The sequence below is a fragment of the Squalius cephalus genome (genome assembly GCF_949319135.1).
Source record: "Squalius cephalus genome assembly, chromosome: 24".
Taxonomy (NCBI): Eukaryota; Metazoa; Chordata; class Actinopteri; order Cypriniformes; family Leuciscidae; genus Squalius; species Squalius cephalus.
In genome coordinates this window covers 13,053,110-13,079,022 of record NC_137145.1, presented here as the reverse complement: position 1 = coordinate 13,079,022, position 25,913 = coordinate 13,053,110, and the positions used below count along the sequence as shown (strand labels likewise).

General features: G+C 39.5%; 2 protein-coding genes across 23 annotated transcripts in view; one reads left to right on the top strand and one right to left on the bottom strand.

Annotated features, from left to right (window-relative positions):
* picalma (phosphatidylinositol binding clathrin assembly protein a) overlaps nt 1-17,995 on the top strand; it is a 45,749-nt gene extending 27,754 nt beyond the window's left edge. For 8 of the 21 annotated variants that reach the window (XM_079861599.1, XM_079861602.1, XM_079861588.1 and 5 more), the window contains 9 exons: nt 402-509; nt 1,401-1,526; nt 1,903-1,933; nt 2,018-2,117; nt 3,069-3,092; nt 4,994-5,053; nt 6,359-6,457; nt 7,281-7,384; nt 16,733-17,995. In XM_079861599.1, the coding sequence (XP_079717725.1) occupies nt 402-509; nt 1,401-1,526; nt 1,903-1,933; nt 2,018-2,117; nt 3,069-3,092; nt 4,994-5,053; nt 6,359-6,457; nt 7,281-7,373 (641 nt within the window). In that variant the 3' untranslated portion in view covers nt 7,374-7,384; nt 16,733-17,995. The remainder of the gene's footprint in view (nt 1-401; nt 510-1,400; nt 1,527-1,902; nt 1,934-2,017; nt 2,118-3,068; nt 3,093-4,993; nt 5,054-6,358; nt 6,458-7,280; nt 7,385-16,732) is intronic. The other 13 variants (XM_079861604.1, XM_079861601.1, XM_079861591.1 and 10 more) reach the window with 6 other exon arrangements.
* Nucleotides 17,996-18,353: 358 nt separating this feature from the next.
* Nucleotides 18,354-25,489, bottom strand: ccdc83 (coiled-coil domain containing 83). Of its 2 annotated transcripts, none has more exons than XM_079860395.1 (10): nt 25,388-25,489; nt 25,037-25,121; nt 24,792-24,960; nt 22,497-22,664; nt 21,857-21,948; nt 21,712-21,780; nt 21,506-21,627; nt 21,326-21,426; nt 18,976-19,124; nt 18,354-18,619 (listed from the first exon to the last, which is right to left on the bottom strand). In XM_079860395.1, exons 2-10 carry the CDS (start codon nt 25,076-25,078, stop codon nt 18,368-18,370), a joined length of 1,164 nt encoding a protein of 387 aa, XP_079716521.1. In that variant the 5' UTR covers nt 25,079-25,121; nt 25,388-25,489; the 3' UTR covers nt 18,354-18,367. The 2 variants fall into 2 exon arrangements, with proteins under 2 accessions (XP_079716521.1, XP_079716520.1); XM_079860394.1 differs by lacking the exon at nt 25,388-25,489 and adding an exon at nt 25,211-25,310.
* Between the last annotated feature and the right edge of the window lie 424 nt (nt 25,490-25,913).

Here is a 25,913-nt window from a genome sequence, read left to right as displayed (position 1 = left end):
TCATTTTACCTCAAATAGCTCATACTCATTTAGGATAGTAGTTGAAACTTTACAGGTACAATGAAGAAGGGGAATAAATGAGGAGCTTTTATCTGACAGGATAGGTTGGCATGATGAAGTTGATGCTGTTGTTGGTTGAAGTTAAATAGCTGCTTTTTTGAGGTTGCTACAATCATGTTGTGGGCTTAACCCAGTCAAACAGCTGACATTTTTGGAAGTCTCTCGACTACAACAGAAATTATTCATTTAAATTGATGGCAATTATGCATTACACATGAACTGGAAGAAAACATTAACCACCGCTTAAAATGACTTTTCTGGCATTTCTCCAGCCATTACGTGTAGGTGAACCTGCTTGTGGTGTGTTTTTTTTAAGTCTGACCTTGTTTCCTCTAACACAGGGTTCTCTGCACTTCCCGCTGCACAGCCTCCCAGTTCGACAGGCCTTAATGTCGACTTTGACTCCGTGTTCGGCAATAAGTCGGCCGCCAACAGCACAGACTCGACTGGTAAGAGAGATGTTAACCCAGTTGCTGTGACTCACTCATTGCTTTTCTCTCTACATGATGCTTCACATCCATCTTACTGCTGAAAGCCAATGTGTTTTGGGGGCCCAGAGCCTTTATGGAGTAGATCTGGACCATTGGATCTGGACCTTTATGGACCATGCTTCAACTAGCTGTGTGAATTTTTTTTTTTTTTTTTTTTTTTCATAAGAAAAGGGATCACAATGTGATTAAGCACTTGATCTCTTTTGTGTCATGTTCTCAATACTGCATGTTTGGAACTTGCTTTTCAAACACACATCTTATTACACTGCACTGACAAAATCCCACATTAGGCTTCTCATAAAACAACCTTGTAGCATTAATTTGCTTGAAATCAGGAGATCAGTTGGAGCAGTGGTTAGCACAACACATAATAAAAAATGACTAAAACCAATCAATGTTAAATTAGAAACTCACCGTCTTAATACACATTCTTGGTCTTTTCAAGCATGTTATTTTAAAGGGAACAAAATAATATGGTACATTATAGAAGTTGACTTGAATTTAGCTTAAATTTCTAAGCATTTCTTTTATTGTGAATCTGTGTCGTGTCAAAATAAGACCACCATTAAGTTGCACAGTCATGTTTTGGGATGTTCCTCATCCTGTCCTCTTTTTCTCCTCTCACTGTGTGGTTTGATCTGTTTGGGCCGCTGGCTTTGCATGGCACTGCATGTCTGGGTGAGTTGACTTCACAAGATTTTACCCACATTCTTTCACTTTCAGTCCTGCAACATTTGCTCTGAGGCCAGCTGCCTCTTGCTCCACCCAACCTAATTGTGCTTTTTGTGTTTGTGTGTGTTGTCTGCGTCTTTTATCCCTCTCCCATTCCCTCTCCTCTGTTTGTTTAAGATGATATTTTAGGTGGCCTCCTGAAACCCACAGTGGCCTCTCCCAACCAGGGCCTGACGCCCAGCGCCCAAGCAGGCAAACTGGTTTCCGATGACTTGGATTCCTCCCTGGCCAACCTTGTGGGCAGTAAGCGTCTTGTTTTTGTTACACTCTGTATTAGGGCTGCACGATTAATTGAAATAAAATTGGCTTGGTGCAATTATTGAATCGCAAAGATTGCATAATTGAAAATATGCACTGCGTGTTTCAGAGTGAAGCATGGCACACATGCAGCTCATGATCCAGTTTTCAGTGTCTCAGAGCTGCTCGGTTTATAGTATAGTAATCAAAATCCCCCCAAATCATGCAGCCCTGTCTGTATTCTGGTAGTAATAATCAGGAACAGCAACTTTCATGTTATTTATTGATATAGGATTTTAAAAAGGCGAATTTAGCATTACGCAATGACTGGCATAGTCCTAACAAGTTTTTCTCTCTCTTTTTTAAATTATTTTTTTTATAGATCTCGGTATTGGAAATGGAACAATGAAGAAGTATGAACATTTACGGTTCATCTCAATCTAAATTCATAGTGTTCTTCAAACTTTATCATGATTGTTTCTTCTGTTCCTTCTCAGTGACATCCACTGGATTCAACCCGGAGAGAAGAAGTTGACTGGAGGAACCAACTGGCAACCAAAGATGGCTCCGACCACAACATGGAACCCTGCCACTATGGTGAGGAAACAATATGTGCTTTCTCTTACTCAAAGGAAACAAAACTCATGCTAGAAACAGCTGTCATAAACCAATAGACGGATAATAGTTGGAGATCCTCCACTGATTCTGAAACATGGGCTCTGTTCCAAACCCTGATGAGCTGCCTCGCTTTCTACATGGGGAGCTACCTTCTAAGACAGCATCATAAGTGACTGAATTGAAGCATTGTACAATAGCAAAATCTAATTTCATGTGACCAAAATGGCAGTCCAATGATTGGATGGCGATGTATACAGACACAAAATGGCTAGCTAACATTTGTTCTGTAGGTGTACAATGATCAATAGAGACTTCTGTCTCTTTAAACATTTGCTTAACAGGTTTTATTGTCATGTAATGGAAGTTCGACTGGATGCATTTCATTTACTTCATCTGTTTATTATTAACTGTGAATAACTTTGTTGGTGCTCTTGTGTTTGTTTAACAATTTCTGAATGGGTACAACTGTTGTACTTTTCCAAATTGGAAGTTGATTCCATATACTTTGAAGTTAGCATTTGGCTTAGCCAACAACTTGATACTTTACACAAATGTTGGATAAAATAGTATTTTAATTAGTAGTACTATTTTCTAGCATTACTTTTCATTATTTTTTCAGTGGGGTTGTCACAATGCATTCTGGCCTTATTTCGGAAATATATATGCAATTCTGCTTTTATTTTGACCAAATTGAGGTATCTTATAAAGCAACATGATTTTGCTGCCTACTTGTTGTCTAGGTTTCTAATGTTGCCATTAGCTTTTGGAACAGAGTTGTAATCCACCCTCAAAAACAGCTGGAATGTATTGTGTCTTGTCTGTGTTTACAATGTGTTTGTGTGAGCTTACAATGTGAGATGTTGGTGTGTTGTATGCCCTCTAATTTTGTTTGTTGCGTTGTGTAACTGTTCTCGTCCGGGGGATAAACAGAACGGCATGCTTTTCCCACAATACGTAAGTCGAATTGTTGAGTTGAACGTTTCTCTGAAACGCATGAGATTATTAACCCCACCACACCGCCTTTGCTTTGGTCACAGTTTATGACCTGTGCGTGTGTGTGTGTGTGTTTGAGTGAACAAAATTGCACTGAAACCGATGAGCTGATCTAACAAAATGTTATCTCGGCATGGCTGTCAGCTTTCTTCCTCTTTTACCATTTCCTCATCGGTTTCATTTGTTTATCGCCATCAGCAAACAACTCTAGTCATTTTGGCGTGAATCAATGGGTTAGTGTTTCCAGTGCAGGGTTTACTGGACATTGTGCAAAGTCCAATACAAGGTACGCCCAACTGTTTGATTCAGATCAATAACGTGCCTTGGTAAACGTTCTTATGGAAACACTTCCACCAGAGATTTTTTTTTTTTTCTTAAACAGGATATTGATGGATTTATAAGTACATCAGCATGATTAGGCCCATTAAATCCTGCAGAGTTAAATGTTTCTCCTAAGAATGCAGTACAGCTGAACTGTTTGCTTACCCTAGTCTAGATACAAGTTTACATTTCCATGTTTACATTGTACCGTTTTGTATCTTAATGAGATTCCACAACTCTGCCAGCATATTTACCTTCCATCATCTTGAGATTCATTTCAATTTGTTCTGATTCGGTGTGATATACACAGAAAAGCACACAAGGTTTAGTTGATAGATTCACAACAGTGTTCAGAGAATTTGTAAAACTTTGGGGATCTTTAAGAATTTTTTTTCTTTCCCAAAACAAGTAAGCTCACTAAGGCTGCGTTTATTTAATCAAACCATAATATTCTAAAATATTATTACAATTTAAAACCGTTTAATATACATTTAAAATGTAATTGATTGATTATTACAACTTATTACAAAGCTGATTTTTTTTTTTGCCATAACACATTACTTTTTAGTATTCATCGTCACATGATCCTTCAGAAATCATTCTAATATGCAGATGTAGTGCTCAAGAAACATTTCTTATCAATGTTGAAAATGATTGTGATGTTTGAGGACATATACACTCTTTTTCAGGATTCCTTAATAGAAAGTTTAAAAGAACAGCGCTTATTTGAAAAATATTTTTGTAACAATGTATTAGTCTTTACTGTCACTTTTGTTGAATTTAAAGGGAAAATTAGCATGAACAATGAAATATGTCAATTAATTTAATATCTTATTACTTTTATCCATCACAGCTTCGTAAAGGTTTTTATGACATCAAATCAATCTCCTCTGCTTTTTCAGAAGTTATCATAGTTCATGGGTAAATTACCCTGTGTTCGTTAAAATGGTTATTTAACAATTTATTGGTCATTTGGTCACCGTCATTGAATTTAGGAGGCCGTTCAGAGGAGCGAAGCACCAGAGGAAATAATAGTGTGTCTGTGGCTACCGAAGGCCTTCTTGAGAATCTCACAGCTCCTTCACAAAGAGCTTCTCTCTTCCACCAGAGCTCTGCACCTGCAACTAATCACTCTGCCTTCAAAGAGGTCACACACACACACTTTTTCTCGCTCTCTTCCTCTTTATCTCCTTGCCCATATCCCTGTTTTGATGCTCTGTGTGTAAAGACATCTTCAATGTTTCCCAGATGTGAGCGACTCTCCATGAAGAGAGAAAGCTAAAATACTGAAGTAAAATACATTTTGAAAAGAGCATTCTGTTAGTCCACTTGCACAAAGTTGCCTTTGTTCACCGAGCGCCGTGTGTAAACGTGGAGACTGAGATGGCGTGTCTGGGGCAGTTGTGATCTCATGGCTTCACGAGTGGAAATTTCTCACTTAAGGTGTTCAGAAGAATCGCTCTTTCATGCTAAAAAAAAAAAAAACCTGATGATGTTTCACCTGTGGTATTTCTGTTCTAACATCGAATGTGTCCTCCTAGGCTCCCTCAGTCATGGCCTTCCCTGCCACGACGCCCACAGGAATGATGGGATACACAATGGTGAGTAGAAATTACTGCATTACTCACTCCATCAGTGTCAGAAGTATTATCTTTTCTACTCCTGTGTATTCGGAGACTGCAGTGATGCTGTCAGTGTAGTGTGGGTGTGCAGAACACGATAAAGGGCTCTCTAGAGCTCCAAGCACCTCTTCATTGAGTGCAGGTCAACGATACAAAAAAGAGACCTGTATCTTTTTTTTTCTCTGTGTTTTATTCATCATGTTTGCGGGTTTTTCTGCATTGCTTTCTCCTCCATGAGCCCTTGGCTTTAAGAAAAAAAGATGGGCATCATTTGATGTTCTTGAAAAACACTTTTTTTTTTTTCCCCAGTGTGGATGGTCTGGTGTTTGTTTACTTATTTATTAAGCATGAGCGGGAACCAATGTTATAATTCTGGTGTAGCTTCTTATTTTATTAATAATTATACATTAAGTTTTATTTTTAATAAAACAATTTAATTAATTATGTTTTAAATTATCATTTAAATTGTATTAAATAATTTAAGTGAAAGAGATCCTGATGTAGCACCTAATAATTATTTCAATAATAATTGATTTGTAATTTTATTTTTAATGAAAAATATTTATTATAATAACTGTTGTTGTTTTTATTGTTAATAATAAAAATATATTCTAATTATTTTATTTTATTTTATTGTAAATAATCAAATTGAATGCATTCATTTTATTATTATTATTTGCATTTAAATCCACATGGACATGAAGGTTCTATCTATAATCAACACTGAGTGTTTCCTTTCCTCTCCTCTTTTAGAGTTTTACATTATACTCGATAATAGAGGTTGAGTAAGCCATACAGGTAAAGCAGCGCAGGCCGTGGTTAATGGTTAAAAGAGAGCCACTTTTCAATAACAACATCTGCACTTACATAACTGCTATTATGACTCATACATTTTAGATTCTCCAGTCCAAATCCTGTATTTACCTCAGTTTTTTTGTTAAGAGTTAGAACTAATGTAGAAGAATATGAATTGCTCCAAAGACACCCAACCCCCAACCCTAAAAATGTGTTTCTGTGTGTAACTTCTCCTGCCTGTTGTGTTATGTAGCTCAGGTGGCGTTAAACAGTAACTTTAGTCTGATCAGATGAGAACATTGAGTTCAGACTGGCTCACATTCCTCTTTGCTGAGTTTCAGTACTGTCAAACACAATGTGAACAGAGGAACTCTATAAACCATTGGCATTTAAAGTTCCAGATGCTAACACTGTCCCAAAAAGTCATGACAGGACATTGCTTTCTGTTTCATTTATCCCTTTAATTTTTTCTTTTATTTCCTTTCCTAGCCACCTCAAATGGGCTCCATGATGACCCAGCCTACCATGATGTACACGCAGCCTGTGATGCGGCCGGCCAATCCCTTTGGCCCAATCTCAGGGGCACAGGTATAACCTCACACATAATAAGGTTACAAATCAAATTTGGAAGCCTTAAGGTGTGATCAGATTTACTTTTGTTGAGTTGGTGAATTTTCGCAGACAAAATCCAGTCATTTCTAAAGGAATTCACACGATCTGGATTTCCTCACACAGATTTCAATCCCCAAGCAATTTCAAAGTTGCTTGGTTTGAAAGTGATTTCTGTGTGAGTTCTGCTTCCTCACTAGACTATAGATAACAGACAATTGGATCTTTTTTGCCCGTGAAATTTCGGTAATTTGACCACACCTTAATCCAATCATTTTAGAGCACAGTAGTTATCCATAGGTCTCTGCAGTTTTTGCATTTATCCAGCCCCATGATTCTTTTTTCGGAATAAAGCCATCAGGTCAACCCTGACTGATCATGCTCTATTCTAGAAGCCACTCTAGAACGCCAGAGGCTTTATTCAGAATGCGCTGTAGTTAGTTCACCCTCATGTGCCATTGCAGCGCTGTTCTGAATAAGAAAGCTAGCATGGTGGCCTTCACACATCTCTGGGGGAAGCATATGTATTCCACAATCACACCTAAATTTCAGCTCGAAATACATATGGTGCCCCCCGCCACTCCTGCTTCATTTCTGTAGTAGTGTTAGCGCAGGAAATCAGTACCATCCCGCAACCTTGCAGAACGAGAAGGATTTTAGTCGCTAGCAAACAGCCCTTTCTCTTCCTGAACCTCTCTTTTATTATCTAGCCTGTCTGGCTCTTAATTTTCCTCTTGTGTGTGTGTTTGTGTGTGTGGCTTTCCTCGGACCCCTTCAATCTATCTCGTTCTTTCTAAACTAGCTCTCTACAGCCTCTAGTCCTTCCAGTTCAAGTCCTCTCAGAGCTCCGGGACAGGACCCTTTTGCACAGCTGTCTTTGAAGGATTTCCTTTAGAGCGTCTTTAGGTACAACATGTCTGCTGTGTGTGTGATCGGCGCTTCTTGCATTGTTATTGTTTCTATTGTCAAAACTCTTACCCCTGTTTTTCTCTGTGCTGCAATACTAATGTTTTCTATATCCATCATTATGTGATTTGTAACAGTTCAGCTTGTTGAAATGATCTTCCTTAAAACGGAGGCATTTTTTACAGAGCTCTTTAAGTTCATTTACAAATCATGCATGATTTTATTCTGTTTCTCCCTGGGATTTAAAGAGGTCATATCATCCAGAATTAAAACTTTCAAGGTCGCAATGTAATGGAAGTAGCGACAGATATTTTCTTCAGTATTGTGACGTACATCCTAATGATCTTATTTTTCTTATCAAAAAAGAAAAAAATGTAGGGCGGGGACTTGGTTCTGTGCATCGGTTGTTGATTGGATCAAGGCAGATCTGAGTGTGAGCTTGCAGTTGATTGTAAGAAAGGGGCAGAGTAATTGATTGGTGAAGTCTGGCATACGTCACCAGAGAAACAAAGATCATTTCAGTCCAGTCAAATCTTTTGTTGCACTTTTCAGTGTGAATTTTCTAAATCTGTTGGAATGTGATGCAGGATTTGCAAAGAAGTAGATATCTTGTTCAAACTAATCAAGAAAGCTTTTCTTAACAGTTAACATTGTAAAGCTAGTATGCTATGCTGTTAGCCTGATAACCAAATACTATTACACAAAGAGAAGGAAAAGTTTGTGTCAAGTTCTTTTTATCTTTGGGGTGTTGCTATCAATTTATTGATTGCTGTTGCTCATTTTACATGCGGAGGGAGCGCGTCTTAAAGGCACAGCATTAAATCTCAAAGTATACTTAAAGGTAGGTAATTTTCGGAGAGGCTAGCAATGGCGATCTAGCTTTGAAAGCATGAGATCCCACCCTCCCTTCAAAGTGCTCTTCAAAGCCACGCCTCCTCCAAAACAAATGGCGTTAAATTACCTTGTCTCAAAGTACATAATAATGAACATAAACAACTTAAAGAGCACTGACCTGTACCACCTGACACCAGATTCATTTTGCCGTTGATAGTGTTGCCTTTGAAACGCATAAATTCAAGTCACTAACAGATCCGAGTATAAGTGTAAGCAGCCAAGTCAATTACTTTAAGCAGCTGATGGCTGCTGGAAGGTGCTTGTTAATGGACGCGCTCGCTTGGGTGTTATTCACTGCAATGTCCACACCAAGTTAATATGCTTACATTGTAGATTTATTTTACCGTGACTGGTCCTCATTTCTAGTAAGCAAGAGTCCAACAAACAGTCAATAAATCCACAGTTCCAAGTCCTTCACCAATACAGATTTCCTCAGCATGGCATACAGTGTAGCATAGCTTAGCGGTCAAAAAACTGTGTGCACCTTCCCTCCAGCAACACATGTCACCTGAAGGAAGGTTCCTACCTATATGCAGCAACCAATTACCCAAAAGAGAGACCCCTACTGGACACACACTTACATAAGGTTTAAATAAAGACCAAATGGCTCTTACATACCGGCCCCTAATTGGGATGAATCAACATACCAATTCCCAACACATAACAAAGAGCCACACATAAATACAAATAGTGATACTTATAACAAAACCCCTTAGCCCATAGACTCGTGTAAAAAACAAAGCTTCGCTACAGGCCTGTCTATAACACTGGTCTTAGTTTGTAAACGGACAGAGCGAACCAACCCCTTTGAGTCAGGGAATGTTTCCAAAACTCTTCCGAGTGGCCAGGAGCCTCGAGGCGCCGTTGGATCCATAATGGTCACAATGTCTCCAGACTTGAGGCTATTCTTAGTTTTATTCCATTTCTGCCTCTCCTGCAGCAAAGGTAAGTATTCTCTCACCCATCTCTTCCAAAAGAGATCGGAAATGTATTGGACCTGTCTCCACCTTCTTTTTATGTACAAATCATGTGCATCAAACAATCCAGGAGATAATGTCGGTTTTCCTTTCAGCAACAGAATATGATTAGGGGTCAGAGCTTCAAGATCCATTGGATCATCAGACAATTTGGTGATTGGACGATCGTTTAAGATGGCCTCAACTTCACACAGGACCGTATGGAAACCATCATCATCAAGCATCTGCTGTTGGAGAACTGCAGTGAGGATTTTCCTCAACATGCGGATGACTCGCTCCCAAACCCCACCATAATGGGACCCAGCAGGAGGATTGAAACTCCACTTAATGCCCTTCTGGCATAAAACTCCTTGAATGTTAGCCTGATTCAATGATGATAGTGCCTCCCTAAGTTCTCTCTTTGCCCCTATGAAATTTGTACCATTATCTGATAGAAAATGCTCCACTTGTCCTCTTCTACTGATAAATCGGCGCAGAGCATTAATACAGGCATCTGTGTCAAGAGAAGTAGCCAATTCAAGGTGAACTGCTCTGCTGGCCAAGCAGGTGAAGATAACACCATAACGCTTCGCTGTGCCTCTTCCCTTCTTCACCACTATTGGTCCAAAATAGTCAACACCTGTGTTGGTAAATGGTGGATGGTCTGGCAGAATCCTCTCCTTGGGTAGGTCAGCCATCTTCTGCCCCATCATCCGGCCATTATATCTTTTACAGAAACAACATTCTGCTATGATCTTTCTAACAGCTGAGGTGGCACCTGTGATCCAATACCTCCTCCTTAATGTAGACAACATGTGGTTACGCCCACTATGCCCAAGCTGTTGATGTAAATCCTTCAGTATGAGGGTAGACACATGCTGATCTTTAGTGAGGAGTAGTGGATATTTTGTGTCTTCTGGCAAAGAGCCTCGTGTCAGCCGCCCTCCGACTCTCAAAAGCCCATCATCCAACCATGGGTCCAGCTTATAGATGGTACTCTTTTTGCTCACTATATCCTTTCCAGAAGACAAAGCAGCGATCTCCTCAGGGAATCTTTGCTGTTGGCAGTAGCAAATTATGGCCAGCTCAGCTTCCATACGATCTTCTGCTGACAAAGGTTGTCCTCCTGTTGCACCTTTAACTATTCGACTCTCTTGCACCAAGGCACTTTGCTTGTTGGCATCAGCAATATCTGCCTCCATCCTCTTGCGAATTCTTCTCAACAATAATATCCTCTTCAACCTAAGCAACCAGGCAACTGCTACTCGAAGTTTCCTCCAATCTGAAAAGTAAGCCATCAGCCAATCTGTACCCTTCAGTGAACCCTGAGTATTTACCACATTTACAACAGCTTCTTTCTTGACCTCGAGGTCGTCAACCCATACTGCAGTGTGTACAAGGTTTTTGGGCCACTCCTCTTCTGGTTTGTACAGAAACTTGGGACCTTCTATCCATCGGTTTTTCTTAATAAAATCTCCAGCCCTCCTTCCTCTGGATGCATCATCAGCTGGATTCTCTTTTGAGCCAACATATCGCCACTGTGATGTCTTTGTGCTTTCTCTGATAATAGAGACTCTGTTCGCAACAAAAGTATGAAAACGCTTGTCCTCATTCATGACATACTTGAGCACAGATGTGCTGTCTGTCCAAAAGACAGATTCTTGCAACTGGAGCCTCAACTCTTTCTTTAACATCAGGTCAACACGAACAGCAAGCACAGCAGCAGTTAACTCCAAACGGGGAACAGTGATGACCTTTAAAGGTGTTACTCTGGCTTTGCCCATGAGGAAGGCAACATGAATGTCACCGTTGCTATTCTGGATTCTAAGGTAAGTGACCGTGCCATACCCCTGTTCACTTGCGTCAGAAAAATTATGAAGCTGAGCATTTATGCAAGACCCACAGCTTATGGGCTTAACGCATCTCTCAACTTTGAATTCAGACAGTGCATTCAGCTCCTTCAACCACCTTGTCCAGTCACGCAAAATGTCGTAGGGCACAGTCTCATCCCATCCGAAATTCCTCCGACATAACTCCTGTAGCATGATCTTAGCAGGCAGCACAACTGGTGCCAAAAATCCAAGTGGATCATATACTGAACTGGAAACTGATAACATCCCACGTCTTGTGCAGGACTTCTCCTGGACCTCCATTTTGAACTTAAATGAGTCAGTCTCAGCACACCACAGCAATCCAAGTGCTCTCTCAACCGGCAGGCTGTCCCTGTCCAGATCCAGCTCCTTCCACTCTTTGGCTCGGTGCTCCTCGGGAATGGTTTGCAGGACAGTGCGCTTGTTGCTACTCCATTTTGTCAGAGTGAAACCTCCTCGCTGACAAAGAATGGAAAGATCATTAACTAAACAAACTGCTTCATCTTCAGAAGCCACACTCTTAAGGCAATCATCTACATAGAAGTTTTCTTTGAGAGTTTGAACAACCTCTTCTCGGAACTCAGATTGATGATCATCGGCTGTTTTTCTCAAAGCAAAGGCAGCACAACTCGGAGAAGAGACAGCCCCAAAGAGATGGACATTCATGCGAAACACTGCCACTTCTTTTGTAAAATCTCCGTTCTGCCACCACAAAAAACGGATAAAGTCCCGGTCCTCTTCTGCCACCCAAACCTGATGAAACATTGATTGTATGTCACCCATGACCGCTACAGACTCCTGCCTAAACCTCAAGAGGACTCCAATCAATGTGCTTGTGAAATTGGGACCTTGTAAAAGGACTTGATTCAAAGATGTTCCATTGAATGCAGCACCACAATCAAAAACCACCCGCAAGTTCCTCTTCTTGGGATGACGTACACCATGGTGAGGAATGTACCACACCTTTCCGCTCTCACGTTTAAGCTGATGAGTGGGCACTTGCTCTGCATATCCATTTTTGATCATTTCATTTACAAATGATACATACTCCTGATGAAACTGATCATCTCTCTGGAATCTCCTCTTCAATCCAAGTATCCGCTGTTTTGCCACAGAGAAATTGTTAGGAAGATACACATTTTCTTTTTTAAAGGGTAACTTCAAGGTATAATGGTTGTCCTGAAGCTTGGCAGAATTCTCTGCAATCTCCAAAAATCTAATATCCTCTCTTGACAATCCTTGCTCTTCTGCAGCTCTTTCATTGAAGTCATGGTTGTATTGTTTAAACAACATCTCTTCCAATCTACACACAGAAATCCTGTTAACCACTGCAGAACAGTCTTCAGCCTCAAAGCTACCTGCATGCAAAGGACCATTGATGACCCAACCTAATGCCGTTCTCATAGCATAAGGGCCATTCCCATGGCTGTTTATGACTTCCCAAGGCTCTAACATCTTAGGAGCGTTGTTTCCAATCAACAAATCAACGTTAGCCATTATGCGGGGAACTTTAACCTTTGCCAGGTAAGGCCACTTAGACAAATCTCCTTTAGACACAATGTTGTCAGAACTTACAGGCATTTGTTTCTGTGTGAGCGTTTGTGGGAGCTGATAGAAGATGTTACCATCAATACCAGACACTTCCAAACCTGAGAGTGCGTATGCTGATACAACTCTTTCCTGTCCCATAGTTTGTAACAGAAATTGAGTTCCTCTACCAGAAAGATTAAGCCGCTGCATAAGACTTTCAGTACAAAAAGTCGCAGAACTGCCAGGATCCAGGAATGCATACGTCTGGATTATCTGATCTCCTTTACTGGCCTTGACTTGAACTGGTAAGATAGAAAGCAGACAGCGATCTTTTCCGGCCCCTGTATGACCACATGTTTCGGCAGATCCTACGAACTTGCATGCATCCGCCTCCTCTGAATTGGCCGTATATCTGTCAACATGAAGCACAGTGGGATGGTGCCGACTACATATCCTACAAGTCAACCGTTTGTCACAATTACGACTCATGTGCCCAGCATTTAAGCAACCAAAACAAAGCTCTTTCTCCTTTAGAAAGTCCATCTTTTCCCTTTGCTTCTTCCTTTTGAATTGTTGACAGTACTCCAGGACATGATGCTTAGCACACCACACACATAATGGAATCACTTTAGATTTGTTTGGTGGCAACTCTGTCCTCATATTCTTAGAGGTTTCACCAGATTCCACTGGTGCAATGTTAGTGGCAAAGATGTTTCCCTTAACTCTGCCTTCTGGACATAGCCTTGGTCGATTAACAGGTCTTGTGATAGTTGGCAGATCCCTAATGTCACCAAACAAAGGATCCATTAGGATGCCCACCTGTCTTTCAATAAAATTCACAAGATCTTTGAACAAAGCTCTACATTGAGTATTTTCCAGAATATTATGTGCGACAGTTCTCCACCGCTCTCTGATCTTGAAAGGCAATTTACATATAATAGCTCTCATATTGCTTGGCATATCTAACTCCTGAAGGTATTGCAATTCCTCATTGACGTTGCAACAACCACGCAGAAAAAGGGCATACGATTGCAAAGCATTGACATTCTCGCCTTTTATTGCGGGCCAAGACAAGGCTCTTTCCAGATAAGCAGTGGCAATCTTGTACTTATTGCCAAAATGTTCTTGCAACAACTGTTTTGCCTTAGCATATCCAAGGTCCGGAGTCATGTGCAGGCAACTACGTACCAACTCTTGTGGCTGCCCCCTGGTGAACTGTTCCAAGTAATATAAACAATCACTACCGCTTGTCTTCTCCTCCACTCCCTTTTCAAATGCTCTGATAAACGAAACATACTGAAAAGGATCTCCATCAAATAAAGGTATATCTCTGGCTGGTAAAGAGGAACAACGTTGCTGTTGGACAAGAGCTGATGTTATTTCATTTTGCCTTTGCATTATAGTGCCAATGTCACCATACTGACTCTGCATTTGTGGCCGAAGAATTATTTCAGATGTTTGTTGTCCATGTTGAACTGATGTGGGTCGAGGAATCATTTCAGATGCTTGTTGTCCATATTGAACTGATGTGGGTCGAGGAATCATTTCAGATGCTTGTTGTCCATATTGAACTGATGTGGGTCGAGGAATCATTTCAGATACAAAAGGTCTATGAGGTTGAACTGATGTGTCTCCTAATGCATGCTGGGAATTCCACCTTTCTGAGTCCATACATTCATGCCAAGGCTGCTGACGAATTTCCTGATATGGCACAGAAGACATCAAAGAGGGATCCACTGCTGGTACTTTATTTGCAGTTTTGCTACAGCCAACAAGTTCAAACTCCTCTGCCATTGGATTTAAGATGGTTGCAGATGCTTTCCCTTCTTCCTTTTCCAATTGAGACTTCACAACATGAGAGGCATTAGAAACACTGCGACTTTCAGCGGCCTTTAGAACTGCAAGTTTAGCATTGGATTCTAATAGCATTGCTTTTAGTTCCAGTTGCTCCTTTTTCCTCTTAATCATCTGCTCTTGTTCCTCCAAGTCCTGTCTTTCCTTTAAAGCTGACATACGAGCAAGCAGTGCAGCCTTATTTGCCTCAGCTATAATTCTGGCAGAAGAAACACTACTGCTTGTACTCATTTTACTTGGATGTCTACTACCAACATTTGAAATACTATCATCTGGATTGACCCCATCAACATTGTCATTCATGACCTCAGTTGTAGTAATTTCAACATTTTCATTACATGATACCCACATTTTGATTTCAGAAATAAAATCATTATTTACAATCATTTTTGCCTTAAACCATGTGTCATGTTTTTCCTTCTCACTTTCAGGTAACATACCCATCAAAGCACCATGAATACCTTTTACTTCATCACACAAATCCAAAAGATCAACAAAAGCACTTTGCACCTCTTTTACATTTCTTTGTTGCATCAGACCTTGTATCTTTTTCCTTAAATTAGTAGCTTTAGTTAATACAGATTTTCTATCACTCTGCAACCTTTCAACCTTTTCTACATACGCTTTAGGAGTTAATTTCACAACACGTTTTTGTTTGTCCATTTGAACATCAACATCAGTAAAAACGCCATTGTTCAACTGAAGCGCTTCCATAGGCCTGTGCTCAGTTTCAGCAGGCTCCATAATCTACCGTTTTCAAAGCACAATCGAAGCAACAGTGAATCTAGTTCGCAAAGTTAGTTATACTCTTTGACCACCAATGCATTGGATTTATGTCCCCATGTTGTGTGCACAGAAAGTTAAATGGCCATTCAACAATAAGTAGCGCTACTAAACATACCTCTTCACGTTGGGCGCCATATGAACAAAAGCTCGCTCCTTTGCTGAAGTTTGTAGAGCAGCTCCAGTATCTTTCCATGCGCTGGTAGATGGTCCCTGACCCAAAAGCAAAGACGCACACATATAATCCACAGATATGCGATGTCCTCCTGTCGTGGCCGCAGCTGATCTCAGATGTAAACGAAATCGATACAAAGTTCCTCCAATATTCCACTCAATCTCGTTCAACAGATGATGAGACTCCAATGCAAAAATAGGTAAACTCAGTTCCTTTTGAGTAAAAACAGTTTTTTGACTAAATGTAAGCAGCCAAGTCAATTACTTTAAGCAGCTGATGGCTGCTGGAAGGTGCTTGTTAATGGACGCGCTCGCTTGGGTGTTATTCACTGCAATGTCCACACCAAGTTAATATGCTTACATTGTAGATTTATTTTACCGTGACTGGTCCTCATTTCTAGTAAGCAAGAGTCCAACAAACAGTCAATAAATCCACAGTTCCAAGTCCTTCACCAATACAGATTTCCTCAGCATGGCATACAGTGTAGCATAGCTTAGCGGTCAAAAAACTGTGTGCACCTTCCCTCCAGCAACACATGTCACCTGAAGGAAGGTTCCTACCTATATGCAGCAACCAATTACCCAAAAGAGAGACCCCTACTGGACACACACTTACATAAGGTTTAAATAAAGACCAAATGGCTCTTACAATAAGGTTTCAGAGGTTTCCATCTCTTTCAGATTACTGTAGTTATGTTGTGAACACATCATCAGCTGGTTGTTTTGGTTCAGGAGGAACTGTAAAAGGCGGCTGCTGTTTTGTTTGTGGTGCTCGGTGACTGAAATCTGTCGAACTCAGCATAGCATGAGTTAAGTGTACAGTAGAAAAATCTGGCTGTGCATGTACAGTACATGCGTACTATGCTTATGATGAAATGTCGTTCACTGTACTCTATGCGTGAAAATTGTAGTATACTTTGGGCTTAAGAAAACATTGGTTATTTAATGCATTAGTAATGGGGTTTTTTTGTCAAATAAAATTGGAAAAAGTGATATGACCCCTTTAAATGAATAATTTTTCAAGGTTATCTTGAGTTGCAGCCTCATATACTCATCTCATCAATGATTTGTTGCTTTACTCGATGCATTTGCATATTCAGTTCATTATGTGACTAAAATCAGAATATTCAGTCAGTCATCCAACAAACATCCAAACATATTGCCCTGGAGAGTGTCATAATGGTTCTGTTATTATAATGTGTTATAAAATCAAATGTCAGATATACAGAAACAAGTCCTGAAATGTCTGTTGATGGCATCAGTAATATGTGTTTCTCTGATTCCAGATGCAGTTCATGTAGGTGAAGGAGGGTCGACGCTTCCCAAGGATGAATTATACGGCAAATCTCAAACCTTTAATCTCTCTCCAGTTGGATGTTCGGCACTTCAAGGAGAGTTCTGCCCCAGTACAAACCTGTACAGGAATCAGAGGGAGGGGTGGGAGGGGCATTATGGGATACGATGGGTGGGGTTGGGAGGGGTAAGACTTTGTTGCCCATATATGGAGGACACAGCGCGCTCATTTTGTAATTTGTCTAACGCGGTAACAGTTATTGTACCGATCTGCGTCTGTAACGAAACACAAGGGTGTTGAAAGAGTGCAAGAATGTGGTGGGTTTTCACAAACACAGCTTCACTTTTTTCCATGGAATGGAGAACCGAGGGATCGGGGATTTGGGTGAAGTTGTCTTTATCCGATCATCAAGCAAGCATTACCTGATTTAACCATCTCCAATTAGAAATTCTAACATCGGGTTCTATTATTTCTATTTTTTATGTTATGACATTTGCAGTAGACATTCCTTGTGTATTGTCTGTATTTATTTATGATTTACCCACTGAGGACTTTTTTCTTTTTCTTTTAAGCTCTTCCTTATGGGAGGTGTTTCGAATTATGTGTTCATATGGGTATGATTGGTTGTATAATTTGGATTTGAGTGACTGAATTATTTTATATATATATATATATATATATATATATATATATATATATATATAATACACATATATAATATAAAAAATGGGGGAAATGGACACCTATAAACTGACTGATACAGCACTAAGTATTCTCAGAAGCAGTTGTATGTCTAGTGCAATTTCTTTGTTGCTCAAACGCTCACTGCCCTCCATTTGTAACAAACATAGGATAAAATATACAAATCATTATGCCACATAGTCAGTTCTGTGCCCCGGGTGGGGGGGTTTTGTGAGGGAGCATTTAGCAAAGCACTACATTTGTGATTCAGCGGCATTGCATTTGGGGAAGATCTGTATTGCTTTCTGCTTGGCATGTCATTATTTTACATTTGACAGTTATATGGCTGCCTTTTCAACCTGAATGTGCAGAGTCGCCTTTGTTTTCGGGCCACCCAAAAGCAGTTTCGTGTGTGTTTGTGGGTGCGAGTGTGTAAATGTGAGTGAGAAACGCAGGTTGCTGTCGGTATTGGATGGGGTCGGTAGTGTCTAGCTGTAGGTCCTGTAGTGCGAAGAAAGGGGGCACTGTTGATCAGTGCTCAGTGTACATAAAACAGGCCCTGTCCAGTAGGAAAGTACACAAAGGGTGGTCCAAATATGAGGGCGATTCTATCCATTGATTTTGCATATTTACTGCATCATCCCTGCAGATTCTATTTTGTTTATATGACAACAACAAAAATGAAGCAGAATTTGGGTGATTTTCAAATAAAGTGCATCTTCCACAGAATTAAGTGTTTCTTGTTGACCAGTTTTTTTGGTTGTTTTTTTTTATGTAATGTTGTTGTTGGTGTATATATGTGTGTGTGTGTGTGTGTGTGTGTGTGTGTATATATATATATATATATATATATATATATATATATATATATATATATATATATATATATATATATATATATATTAGTTTTTTGGAATCCCTGGAAATTATTTAACATTCTTGTATTTTAATTATCTAACAACTGCTGAATTTCACAGGTGTTGTATACAGATACATCAGATTCTTCAGACTGTGAAGCTGAATGCTGAAACTTTCTATTGATGATCTTTGTTGTAATCGGCCACTTTGCAGTTTGCAACAGGTCAAAGGTCATCTCCTCACTCACATCCACAGGGTTGTTCGGTGGTGGGTGCAGGGGGGATGCTTCACCTATCACGCACAACAGTCTCTGCCCCAGCAAGTCCAGATGCATCGCCCCCTAAACACAAACGCAGCAAGCTTAAAGCGGGTTTAAGTTTGGCTTCATTAACAAGGGCGGTGACTGTTCCCCATCCGTGCTCATTTCATCTATATTCTAGCCCATGATGCCTGGAACTGGCAGTGGGAAAATCAGACACTGTGTTTCCACAGGCCTTATGTGCCACTGAGAAGGGCCTATTTGTATTTTACCGGATAATATCTGTCATAAACAGATCGTCGGAGGTGTTATTAGTCATGCATTCGTTACTAATCAAAAATGAATGACTGTATATTGATGCCATCTTCACTCTTGCATGTGACTAGGTGGAGCGAACACAGCTAGCATTGTCTATGAATGTAGTACAATATATTTACCGTGAAAGTAGTCTGACAACTGTACATCTCGTTGAGGTCAGGTGGGGTGGAAGGAGTTGTGCCATCACAGGCGGTAACATCTCTTTCCTGTTGAGCCTCTTCAGCTTTCTCTAACAGCTGGAGGGAATACGGGGGTCTGTTGACCAATGCTGGAATAAAATTGACATTATGAGTGATTGATAAATATTTGATGGCTAATGTCAATGTATAAAATAGGTGTGAGGCTGTTGGCTCTATAAACGTGCACTCAGAGGCCATTAAGTTTAAACTGCTGAGGACATGAAGTTTTGAGCGCTAATGAAAACATTGCTGCCCTGTAATGTATTGTGTATATAATGACATGACTTCCTCTACTTTGGGAGCATTTAGAGAGGGCTGAACAGTACCGGTATTCAGAGAGCTATACAAGTCTCCCAAACTGGTAATACTGGGCTGTGGTAGATTATTTAAAGTGTTGTACTTATATAATTACAATAAAAAGTCTTATTGCTTTGTTTAATTTTAGTTGGTCAAAGAAGAGTTTAGTGCTAATTAAATGGAGCTGGTCAGTTTGTAGTCTTGAATCTCAGAAGAAAATTGGTATTTTAGCATGTAGCATATTTCCTATGTTTTTTTTTAAAATGGCGGTTATTGATTTGAGTAATAGGTATATTCACATTAGCAAAATTTCCCAGACGTAAAAGGTCTATTTTCTGTTGTCAATGGTGTACAGATGAATGAAGCACAGTTCACACAGAAGTCAACTTTACACCAAGCAGCTTTCTGTTGGTCAACGTGGTGAATCCATGTGACCAACTCGAAACATTTGCGAAACACAGGAATCCACACAATTGGATGTTTTATCTGAATGACTAGTTTTTGCTGACAAACCTTTGCGGAGAAACCTTTACTGTTACTGTTACTGTTGCTCAGCAAAATTTCGCAGGCAAAATCTAGTAATTTCAATAAGAATCCGTGCGATTGCACATTTTCTGCTCTCACCAACAGAAAGCTTGGTTTAAAAAAAAGTGACTTGTGTGTGAGCGAAAATCTTTGCGTTTGCTTGCAAAACTAAAATATTAGGTGGGAAGAAAGACTATATTTCAATCCTTTTGTGAGCAAATGCAAAGTTTCACATGGGAACTGCAATATTAGTAAGAATTAAGTTTTTCTCTTTTGTTCTCAAAAATACTTAAACATGGTGATATTAAACTCTTGTCTGCCTTAAAGGAACACGCTGACTTTTTGGGACTTTAGCTTATTCACCGTATCCCCCAGAGTTAGATAAGTCCATACATACCTTTTTCATCTCCGTGCGTGCCGTAACTCTGTCTGACGCACCCACCGCTAGCCTAGCTTAGCACAAAGACTGGAGGTAAACGGCTCCAGCTAGCATACTGCTCCCAATAAGTGAAAAAATAACGCCAACATTTTCCTATTTACATGTTGTGATTTGTATAGTCACAGCGTGTACAAATAACAAGGTCACATGAGACACAGCCGCCATCTAACCGTATACATACTGGGAACAATATTCTCAGAAGGCGAAGCACTGCAACTTGGGCGGAGTGATTTGCTCGCGGCACCTGAGAAGCCCCGTGGTGATGAGCAGAGAGTTCGCTCAGAGTTAGAGTAAATCACTCCGCAGAAGTGGCAGTGCTTTGGGAGTTAGTTATTGGGAGCAGTATGCTAGCTGGAGCCGTTTACTTCCAGTCTTTGTGCTAAGCTAGGCTAGCGGTGGGTGCGTCAGACAGTTACAGCACGCACGGAGATGAAAAGGGTATGTATGGACTTGTCTAACTCTGGGGGATACAGTGAATAAGCTAAAGTCCCAAAAGGTAAGTGTGTTCCTTTAAAATATTTCTACATTCAAGATTACAAGCTTAACAAATCAGGCAAGAGGCAACTGTTGTAATCTTTTTATAGTATCATTTTTTGTCTTCAAGTTACACCTCAGAATGGTTGTTAGGATTTGAGACTGTTTTCCATTAGACAATCAGCTTTGTCATGTCACATTTCTGTCTCCAAGCTAGAGTAACTATGCTGGTGATTGGCTCAAAACAATCTAATGGCACAACTGAGCGGCTCAAAACAATCTAATGGCACAACTGAGCTCCCTTAAACAAAGATGAAGGATGAACAAAGATTTCAAATCGCATACTTCGGGATTGGGAATGCTAATGGGTGCTTTCTCCCCGATTCATACTTGTGCAACTCTTCTTAACTGTTTTAGTATTTCTACTCTGTTATGGCGCCATCTATTGGTTATAAAATGTCAATGCTTCTTAGGTAAAAAGCACCAGGTGTTCAGTTAAGTATTGTTTTTTATTCTTAGACTGAACACTGCTATTATTAGCGATGTTTGGATTACCTGATGTTTCCTCGAGGCTTATTTTCATTATGTTCCTGTCCATACTACGGGTGTCATGGGACCCAACGCTAGCAGATTGCGCAAGAAATTCATCCTCTTGGCTGAGGGAAACAAGAGAACACTATGAATTCAAACTTTATGGTCCAGAAAAATCACACAGCTTCAAAGTCAAACTCATACCTGGTCAGAAGATCATCCATATGGCGTATTTGGAAAAGATAATTAACAAGTTCCAGGTTTTCCTTTTCTAACTGCTGGACGGTGGATTCCAACACTGCGACCCTGTTAATATATAGGGGAACCTGACATGGGAGATTAGCTGCACTTTATAATCTTTGCACGTACGATAGGATGCATGTATGATAAAACCTAAATCTAGACCACACCTGTTTAATCAGCTGATTATTTTCTTTAATCAATGATTTACTGTTTATATCAAGGTTTTCAGCTGCTCTCTGAAACATAAAGAAACATACAGTTTCAGTACCTCAGAACATACATGCTAGACAATGTGTCAGCAGACTGCAGTACCTTAAGGGCAAGATGATTTATATCCTTGATACTCTGTGCTTCCTTTTGCATGGTTTTTTCAACAGCTGCAGCCAGAGATCTCTGAAAATGTTCTGAATTTTTTTTTTTATTATTATTAAATTATTATGTGTTATATAATTTAAACGATGTTGTGGCCATAAGTTTACATACATCTATAAATAGATGGATCGTTTTTTTTAGTTCTGCCTTGAATAAGCTCTTTCATATAGCAGATGTTTACATAGTCCACAAACATTTTTATTCAATTTACACAAACCAGTTCAAAAGATACATACACTTGATTCTTAATACTTTGGTTTTTACTTTGAAGATCTACGACTGTTTTTATGTTTTGTGATAGTTTATAGATTTTTCTAAATACATTTTTTTTTTATAAAAAATTTATAAATAAATAAAAGCCATGGATCATCCAGATAATGACATACAGTATTAAGATTAATAACCATTTTTTAGCTGTTATTTGTCTTGTTGGTTAAATGCAGACATCTGTTATGTGAAATAGTTTATTTAGGGCGGTAATAAATAATAATAATTATATAACTGCTGATTTTGCAAGATAACATAATAGATATTTTTGTTCTGATTGCTGTAAAGTTAAAGCAGAGGATGGAAAACGCACCTGATAACTCCTGGAAATTCATTTGTGTTGAGGCAATATGTTTTTCCAGTTTTTCTATCTTTTGATAGTCTTTAATGCTGCCCTCGTTTTTGTACTGTAGCCTTTCCTGTAGGTCCATCTGCAGTTCCTCCACTTGCACCCGCAGCCTTGCGAGCTTACAGCGTAGTTCTTTCACACAAATGCACACACGACAAATATAAATATAACACCGGGTAAACCATACAAGAAAAGGATCACTGAGGCACACAAATCTACCTTTATTACAACTAGATGTACCGCATGGCGGTACAAAATATGACCGCCGCTCAGGCCTGCACTGGCTTTCCACAAAAAATATACTTATACATACTAAGTATGAAAAATCTGTGATTTTTTTTTCAAAGGACCCTCCCATTCAATTTCTACAAACCTCTACCAAACGGTTGAGGTACCTGTTGATGGTAAAAGTCAGTTATCTGACTTTGGCATGGGTTTGTTGTGTTTTACTGAAATAAAAAACATTTTTTCCCCAAAAAAGTGGTTTTATCTTGTAGCCCTGGTCCCAGAGTTTAAAAAAAACAATGTTAACAAAATTAAACTCATTCCCACTGTACCTAGTAGAACACTTAAGTAAATGTCCCATTGAAATTAATGGGATTTTATGGATTTAGGTGAAGAAAGTGTACACATAATACATTTTGGTCTGTACCATGAAGAGAAAACTGATTCAACTATATAAACTATATATTTTCTGAAAGCGTAGACTCTCAGGATGTGATCTAACATGGCATGAAACATGTCCCACCCACCTCATTAGTATACTGCCCAAGCATAACACATTGGGTATTGGTAAATCGGGTATATGGCTGATACCTAAAAAAAGTAGTAGTATGTCCATGTCTGTCTGTGTGTGTGTGTATGTGTGTGTGTTTGTGTATGTGTGCGTCTGTGTGTGTGTGTCTGTGCGTGTATGTATGCGTGCGTACATGTGTGTGCGCGTGTGTGTTTGTGTGTGTGTGTCTGTGCGTGTGGATGTCAGTGTGTGTGCATGCTTCCGTTTGTTTGTATTCCTGCATGTGTGTGTGTGACAGTATCATCCTAAACCAGCAACCCTTCGCTCAACAGCACCATCTACAGGCCGATGAGTGTACAGTCACTAAATGTGCACATAAATGAATTTATTTTATACCCCCCCCCATGGATGAAATTCTACGAAACTTAGCATACCCCCAGAGGATGTCAAGTTAATCATACACATGAAATATGGTGCAGTTCTGAACATCTCAACTGAAGATAGGGGCGATTAAAGCAGAATAATATTGCATTTTCATTTTTTATGGGAGGGGCGCAAATCGCAAATGAGTGATTATGGGCTAGGTTGATGTGGGCCCTTAAGAGCAACATACCATAAAAATTTCTTCATCCTCGGTGCCACGGTTCAGGTAGTTATTTAGGAAAAACTGCATTTTTTGGGTTTGGGGGGGCCCAGTGCGGAGGGGGGAAACGAAATTCTTCCGTAAAAGTCTAGTGGGGCTACATGCCCACCAAATTTCATGTTCCCCGGTGTTTCGGTGTCCCTGGTATCGTTGACGAAAAAATTCAGTAGATGACGAAAAAAAAAAAAAAAACTTTGACAATCGATTATGGGCTAGGTTGATGTGGGCCCTTAAAAAAACTTTGACAATCCCTATATGACGTGGCATATGTACCGAATTAAGACATGATAAAACATTCAAATCTGATCAATGATGGATATACAGGCATGGGTGAGCCCAGAATTTGAACGCAACGTGCTAAATTGCATGTTAAGCATTTTCTTTATTATGGTTTTCTATGGGAAAAACTTAATGTGAAACTTTAGCGCGTATTCTAGGTTAATCTGCTTGCTAGCTTGTACATAGGAGCCAGGGGTACGTTTTATTAATAAATTTGGTATAACAAAATAAAATAAAAATAAAAACGTCTTTATAGGCCAACCTTAAATTAAAGTCACCATGAAAACCACAACTGGCTATTCTTATTTTTTATATTGCATTATTTATTATCAACGATTTATTCATTCCTACACATTTTCTTTTCAGTCATGTGCCCTCGTAATACTTTTTTTATTATCAAAAATTACGCTTCTTTTAAAGCTTGAAAGACTACCCATAGGCCATAACTACTGAATATTAACTGAAAAGAAGGCCCAATATAATTTTTGTGTGTGCTCCACAGAAGAAAGAAAGTAAGCTAACAGTTAAATGACGACAGACTTTCATTTTTGAGTGTAACATAACGTTACTATTCCCTCAAAACTTTGTGTCACTCGGGTACCTTCTAGTTGTTTCTCTTGCTCTTGTTTTAGCTCCAGGTTCTCTCGAGTCGCTTGTTTCACCAGCTCTTCATCTTCTTGCTGTCTTTGCTCCAGGTTCCTCTGCCGCTCCTTTATCTGTTTATTTAGTTCAAGCGCGTGACGTGTCTTCTCTTCTCTCAGCTGCTCCTGCTGCAGATACGCGTGTTTGAATTTAGCCTTCCTCCTCTTCATCATCATCATCACCAACATTAGGGTCACCACTTACCAGCTTTATCGTGTTTTGCTTCTTATCTTCTAGTTGGCACATTTCATCCTTAGAATCTTGAATTTCTTTCTTTTTTACCTGAATTCTATTAGAAATAAATGAAGATAGACTATTGTCATGAGAATAAAAACGCAAAGTAGCCTAGATTAAGACAATATTGAGCACCGTACTAACTGGAACTGTATGAAGCCCTCTGCAAGAGATGTTGTATCTAATGTCTTGCTCATTTTCAGTTATACTCAAGTTAGTTTACATCTTTCCTTGATATGAAAAACAAACAAAACAACAGCATTTATTAACCCTTTAAACAGGCCGTGGTAAGATAATTTGTGGGTAAAAGAGCAATTTTACCTTTGAGCTGCGAGTTTTTCTTTTTTATTCTACCTAGCCTATTTATTTCGACTTTCGACCTTTTCGGAAATGTTTGCACGTTGTTGTTATGGAAACTAACTGCCGCTGCGAAGTCGATCAGCAGGGGGCGACAATTATCGCCATTTCAATGACGCAAAACGGTGCAGGGAGAAAAAGAAAAGTGTTTAGCCTACTGTTTATTAAACTTTTTTTTTTCTTCATTTCCTGGACTTACTATCCAACAAATAGGGACAGTTTTTTTTTAAAGCTCAATGTTCAACATTCCAGTTACCCCAGGTCATGCATTGTGCTATTCATTTAGACTAAAAGTCAAAAGTCAGTTAATTTTATTCTGAACCGTATGGTGTTGCTGGATAAATTATACACATTAAGCACATTTGGCAAACCCGTTTTTAAAAATGTGTTTACTGCTTAGTTTGTTTTATTAAGCACATGATTCTACATGTAATTGCTGAAGTTTAGGGAGGTAAGAATAACGTTACTCACGTTCATTAAACACTGATTC

Excerpts from the sequence above, each read along its gene's own strand:
- ccdc83 (XM_079860394.1), bottom strand. The coding sequence starts at position 25,263 with ATGAGCAAGACATTAGATACAACATCTCTTGCAGAGGGCTTCATACAG. Across the intron at positions 25,122-25,210 it reads GAGGGCTTCATACAGTTCCA|AATTCAGGTAAAAAAGAAAG; the intron begins GTTAGTACGGTG and ends TATTTCTAATAG. Across the intron at positions 18,620-18,975 it reads GTTGTCAGACTACTTTCACG|GGGGCGATGCATCTGGACTT; the intron begins GTAAATATATTG and ends GTTTGTGTTTAG.